Below are 6812 nucleotides of genomic sequence, written 5' to 3'. Positions count from 1 at the left end.
AAAACGGGTGTGATGAGTGTGATGCAGAAACATTGGGTGGCACCAGGATTCTCCACCTGTATTGAAAGCCTGATACAAGGGTGCATGATATGTGCTACACATAATCAGGGTAGAGTAGTTAAAACACCACCCAAACACACCCCCCGGCCCCTCTATCCATTCCAGAGACTGCAAATTGATTATATTCAGCTGCCAAAGTCAGGATCATGGGAATATGTGTTAGTCTGTATTGATTTGTTCTCAGGATGGCCAGAGGCTTTCCTGATTGCCAATGCCACGGCTGCGGCAACTGCAAAGAAACTGCCTGCGGAGGTGGTCTGCAGGTATGGGGTACCAGAGGTAATTGAGAGTGACAGAGGTACACACTTCACAGGTGAAATAATGAATGAAGTTATGTCAGCTCTAGGAATTCAACAAGCATTCCACACCCCATATCACCCACAAAGTAGTGGTAAAGTGGAAAGACTGAATGAGACATTGAAATTAAAAATTCAGAAAGCCATGGCTGAGACAGGAAAACCATGGCCGGACTGTTTACCGCTTGCTCTGTTTTCAGTAAGATACACACCTAATAAAAATACTGGACTCTCTCCATATGAGATATTGTTTGGCAACGTACCCAGCCTAGGGTGTTTCTATCCGCAAGCATTAGAAATGAACAACCATGTGCTAAGTTCCTATGTGAGGGCTTTACACAAAAAGATTAAGCAAGTACATGATAATGTCTTCAGTTCTCTTCCAGATCAAGACTCTAGCAGCCATACGCTGCAACCTGGAGACTGGGTGGTTATAAAAAGACACGTGAGGAAAAGCCTAGATCCACGGTTTGACGGACCCTTTCAAGTTCTGCTGACCACAAGTACAGCCGTTAAGCTAGAGGGAAAAGAGACCTGGATCCACGCGTCCCATTGCAAAAAGATACTAGGAGAACCAGCGGACAAAGAATGAAGACATTGTTTATACTTACCTGCATCCTTACAACCACAGGTGCATGGACTAGGTTGAGCGCCACAGATGGAGACGACAATAGATTCATTAAACACCATCTTGCTCTAATCGATGGACTAAAGGAGCAAAACCAGACCATTGCTAACTGTTGGATATGTACACATGCCCCTGTGACGTCCACTAGCATACCCTTTCTCGCTGTCCCAGTCTCATGGGAAGAGATAAACTTTTGGGTGAACTGTTCAGATATTTGGGCCAATAATGCCACACAGAGACTGTGGAATACCACTGTTGGGATTCCCGTAGTAGGATGGACAGAATTTCTGTGGTGGCAAGGGAACCTGACGGGTCAAATAATTCCCAGGTTGTATTTAGCATTTAAAGGAGGGGAGTGGGTACCCCGAAACAAAACAAAAATTACTGATTTTGGTAAGATACCACAACAAGGGTTAAAAGTAAGTTTCAAGCCCACCTCAGACAGTAGTGATGCCTTTAAACCTTCCCTGTTAGAAAGATATCTACACACTTCTTATTGGGTGAATAATGTCCATTTTAAAAACGGGACAAGTGAAACCTGTGCCAAAATACCTGGCAATCTACAGTGTAATGAAAGCTCAAGTTATCAGAAAGGTGCACCTACGTGTGGCAATCCTGATGCTGGCTATTGTTCTCCCTTAGGTCAGCAGCCTGGATGGTGTATGATGTCAAATGTTTCTAAGTTTGTTGATTTAGTTCACCGTCTAATACTGCAACATTCAGCATTATGGAATCTCCCCGCATCCATGTATTGGGTATGTGGAGACAAGGCTTTCAAGTGGCTCCCAGTAGGAGTAACAGGAACTTGTACCTTAGCCAGATTGACCCCCGCAACTTATATTGTTACTCCAGACCAGCTAGATCCTTTGTCTATCCCAAAACATACACTGCATAAGCGATCAGCAGACAATAAAGAAAGACCAAGTGGGAGACTCCATATAGTTCAAATGGGAGGGGTAAACAAATTTTTCAGTGCATTGTTTATATACCCTATGTTGACACAAACGTGGGATAAATTAGTAGAAGCTACAGACTATCTTGATGACCAGATTTGGGATATTTTAGAAGTAGTTAACGGATCTCTTGCAGTACAGAATCAATTGATTATTGTCACGAACCAACATACCCTTGTACTAGATTATTTAACAGCAGCACAAGGAGGGATGTGCCAGATAATAGGGCCCGCATGCTGTCATTACATAGACAATTCTAGTGTACTGACACTGAAGCATAAGTTGGAAGATGTGGTAAAATTAAGGAGACTTTATGATGAGGCCAACCTCAAGAATCAGGATTTCTGGTGGGCAAACACCTTTTCCTTTCTAAATCCCGCAAATTGGTTTAAAGGTATTGGTGGGTGGTTGGCTGGTATAGTACAAGCTATTTTACAGGTTTTGCTAATGTGTCTTGCGGTTTATTTGGTTTTTAAGCTTTTTTTTAATGTGTATTCAGCGTTGTACTAAAAGAAAACATAGAGATTCGTATTGATAAATAAAGGAACAAAAGGATGGAATGTTATAGCAGAAGATGGAGTCCCTCAAGTTTAAAGGCCCCATCTATGCTATATAAGTCTGACAGTTATTTTAGGTGAAAACAACAGCTATGAATGTTCCTTCTTGTATTAATAGCGTGTCCTTGGGAGAAGATAAAGTATACTCCCTGGCCAGATGTTTCTTCTTGTAGCAATAATGTGTTCTTGCAGAAAGATGAAATGACCTTGCTAACTAGATAAGTCTAATTAAATATTTTAAAGCATACAGAAACTAGCTTTTTTCGCTTGTTCAGCTAATATATATGGCAAATCCGTTTCCTGCCTTTTAGGGTGTATATTAGCCCTGTGTTTTGTAATAAAGTTTTTAGAGTATGTTTAGACACAAACATCCTGTCCTGTGTCTTCATTCTCTCCGAGCTCGTAATCCAAAGGATAGAAGACCCAAAATTCAGTGACGACAAGAGCATCCATGAAGGAGGATCTGACGGAGGCAATACTTTTTCTGAGGACAAATTTATAGTTTTCTTCTTATTAAATGCATAACAGTGTTTATTGCATATTTACTTACAAGAGTTTAGAAAAGTTTATAAAAGTTATTGGCTATATTCTAATTGTATTCTAATAAATATAGATTTTGCTCTAAGTGGTCTGATTACTTATATGATGGTGAGAAACTGAATAAGCATGATGTTAATATTTTACAACAGTAAATTTATTGTTACGAATTGGCCATTTATGAAGGATTCGGAGTCGGAACCTGATAAAATCCAGGAGTCGGAGTCGCAACTGTGGCTTACCGACTCCACAGCCCTGTGTTCTCATGAGCTTAACCAAAACTGATTCACGGTAAAAACATTTCCCACATTGTGAACATGAAAAAGGCTTCTACCCTGTGTGAATTCTCTGGTGGTGAACAATAGCTGGTTTATTGTTAAAACATTTCCCACATTCAGAACATGAAAATGGCTTCTCCCCTGTGTGAGATCTCTGGTGTCTAACAAGATCTGATTTCTGGTTAAAACATTTCTCACATTCAGAACAGGAAAAAGGCTTCTCCCCTGTGTGAATTCTCTGATGTCTAACAAGATCGAATTTCCGGTTAAAACATTTCCCACATTCTGAACATGAAAAAGGCTTCTCCCCTGTGTGGGTTCTCTGGTGAATAACCAAAGCTGATTTATGGTTAAAACATCTCCCACATTCTGAACATGAAAAAGGCTTCTTCCCTGTGTGGGTTCTCAGGTGCTTAACCAAAACTGATTTATGGTTAAAACATTTCCCACATTCTGAACATGAAAAAGGCTTCTTCTCCCCTGTGTGAATTATCTGATGTCTAACAAGATCGAATTTCCGGTTAAAACATTTCCCACATTCTGAACATGAAAAAGGCTTCTCCCCGGTGTGGATTCTCTGGTGAATAACCAAAACTGATTTATGGTTAAAACATTTCCCACATTCTGAACATGAAAAAGGCTTCTTCCCTGTGTGGGTTCTCAGGTGCTTAACCAAAACTGATTTATGGTTAAAACATTTCCCACATTCTGAACATGAGAAAGGCTTCTTCTCCCCAGTGTGAATTCTCTGATGTCTAACAAGATCGAATTTCCGGTTAAAACATTTCCCACATTCTGAACATGAAAAAGGCTTCTCCCCGGTGTGGGTTCTCTGGTGAATAACCAAAGCTGATTTATGGTTAAAACATCTCCCACATTCTGAACATGAAAAAGGCTTCTTCTCCCCTGTGTGAGATCTCTGGTGAATAACAAAATATGATTTCTGGTTAAAACATTTCCCACATTCTGAACATGAAAAAGGCTTCTTCTCTCCTGTGTGAATTATCTGATGTCTAACAAGATCGAATTTCTGGTTAAAACATTTCCCACATTCTGGACAGGAAAAAGGCTTCTCCCCGGTGTGGGTTCTCTGGTGAATAACCAAAACTGATTTATGGCTAAAACATCTCCCACATTCTGAACATGAAAAAGGCTTCTTCCCTGTGTGGGTTCTCAGGTGCTTAACCAGAACTGATTCATGGTTAAAACATTTCCCACATTCTGAACAGGAAAAAGGCTTCTCCCCGGTGTGGGTTCTCTGGTGAATAACCAAAGCTGATTTACAGTTAAAATATCTCCCACATTTGGAACAAGAAAATCTATTGTCCACTGTGTGTATTTTTTGACTTATAGACTTTTCGAGGGTAAAATTATTGCCATTTTCTGAAAGTGAAAATGTCTTCTTTGCTTTAGGAGCAGTTCGTTTTTCAATTCTTATTTTTTTATTTTGACTTTCCTTAGTAGTCGGTAATGAATCAGAAGACAGGACCTGTTTCATAGGATCAGATGACAGATCTTTGCTGTGAAAGGATGATGGAATATCTGGAGTAATGGCATTCACTAAAATTGTATCCTGTGGGATCTCAAGATCATCTGATATAAAAATCTCCTGTCCCTCTGATCTCCTGGTACAGTCATCTGCCAAGAAAAAAAACAATTATTCATTTTAAATAAAACATCCTTGAAATTTATATTTTTGAACATTTCTACTTAAAATGTCTGTAGAAATCACAACTTATTGACAGAATGATAGTGAATGACAATTCACAGTCTAATAGAAAACTTCATAGGATGAACCATTGGATGGTGGTGTTCAACTGTTTGTGCATTCTGCCTCCAAAATATGGAATAAGAAGCCACCAAACAATGTTATGCAGATGAAAATGATACCAATAAAAACTTCTACTCATCCATAAACCAATCCAGCAATATCCGCTCTCCCAAAGTCAGATCTCCCCCTCTCTTCTGAGCCTTGCAGTGCGTCCAAACCACATTTATCATCCATGTATTTGGCATTACTATAGTGAGAAGAACCCTCTTCATTTACGGTGTGCGTCTCCCGGAGCACAATCTGGGCACTATGTGTTGGGGAATAAAATGGCCAATGGGCAATTTTTACTCTCCAACATCGACTGCGAGCTAATGTCCAGAAAGTGGCTGTGGAGTCACAATAGTCACTACTCCTATAGATTAATTCACTGAGGGTTATAATTTCCAAAATGCAGTCACTTTATGGGGATTTCTATTGCTCTGGTTTTCTGCCATTTTGTCATGTTAAGGTTTCTGCAAATGTTGTGTCCCATCTCCTCTGGGATCTGCAAGATCTGCATTCAAATAGCTAAATGGTGCTCCTTCCCTTCTTACCCTGCCATGTGCCCAGACAGTAGTGTACAACCGTATAAAGGGGATTGTCACATTCAAGAGTAGTTGGAAATAATTTGTAAGGTCCATTTGTTTCCTATTATCCTTTGTGAAGAATTCCAAAGTTATCACCACATAAAGTGACACACGTCAGATTTGAAAAATGGAACCTGATTAGGAACATAAAACTGTCTGCGGGAAGAGGTTAAATCAGAGTATTTTGGGAACGAACTGCTGTAGTCAAAAACTGTGAGTATAGACAATAACACATCTACTGAAATGATCGAACTGAACAGTCTTCTCGGTAAATAGTGAGTAACTAGTGGTGAAACCTCTCTGGGTAATTAGAGTCTGGGGCTCGGGGGCTCTTCATCATCTAAACTATCGTAAGGGACAATATTTTCTGTCAGATAAATTTCAAGAAGAAATATTAGACATTGAAGTAGAACTTTTTATAATAGTGCAGAGATGAGGGGTCTTAAATTTAGACCTCGGTATTGGGAAGACGTAATGGAGACCTTCTTTTAAAGACCACCATGGAGTTACAGAGACACATAAGTGAGTCAGGCTGATCCCACCACAATCAAACTATCATACAGAATGAACCTGTAAAAAAGACAGAATAAAAGATATGTTACATCCCCAACAACAACGTATATAAGGGAGACCTCCAACACTAAACCGGAGTCGCACTCATTTATGGTGGACCATTGGAGGTATGATGAGTCCTGACCAGAAGAGTAGAGAAAGTATTAGTGCCCCCATTTCAGGAGAGATTGTGCAGTAATCTGAATTCTTTAGGATTGAAAACATAATGGAATTTATGATGTGGAGTGAATCCAAGAAACCAGGGTTCGAGCCATGCCACCACATCTCCTGCAGGTGTGAATAGATGTATATTACAGCCATCAGCCACGCACAGCTTAGAGACATATCACCGCACAGGAGTAATGTTTTTTATGTAGTTTATCAAAATCCTGTTTGAAGATAGTTTGAAAAGTCGGGATAAAGGGAAACTCTGTTGTTATTGTACAAAAATTCACACTTGGCCCTCACTGCACATTTAATGTTGTCGATCATAAAAGTGAAGTTTGGCCAGAAAGACTGGACCTGGTCTTGTAGGGACCCTATGAGAACATTCA

General features: G+C 40.0%; 1 protein-coding gene across 2 annotated transcripts in view; it reads right to left on the bottom strand.

Annotated features, from left to right (window-relative positions):
• Nucleotides 1-3036: 3036 nt before the first annotated feature.
• The window catches only part of LOC141203900 (uncharacterized), a 29198-nt gene continuing 25422 nt past the window's right edge, over nt 3037-6812 (bottom strand). For both annotated transcript variants that reach the window (XM_073663874.1, XM_073663873.1), the window contains exon 7: nt 3037-4947. In XM_073663874.1, the coding sequence (XP_073519975.1) occupies nt 3362-4947 (1586 nt within the window). In that variant the 3' untranslated portion in view covers nt 3037-3361. The remainder of the gene's footprint in view (nt 4948-6812) is intronic.

Source organism: Phyllobates terribilis, unplaced genomic scaffold (genome assembly GCF_046119375.1).
Source record: "Phyllobates terribilis strain yellow unplaced genomic scaffold, ASM4611937v1 Scaffold_130__1_contigs__length_5004896, whole genome shotgun sequence".
Lineage (NCBI taxonomy): Eukaryota > Metazoa > Chordata > Amphibia > Anura > Dendrobatidae > Phyllobates > Phyllobates terribilis.
This window is presented reverse-complemented; position numbering and strand designations above follow the sequence as displayed.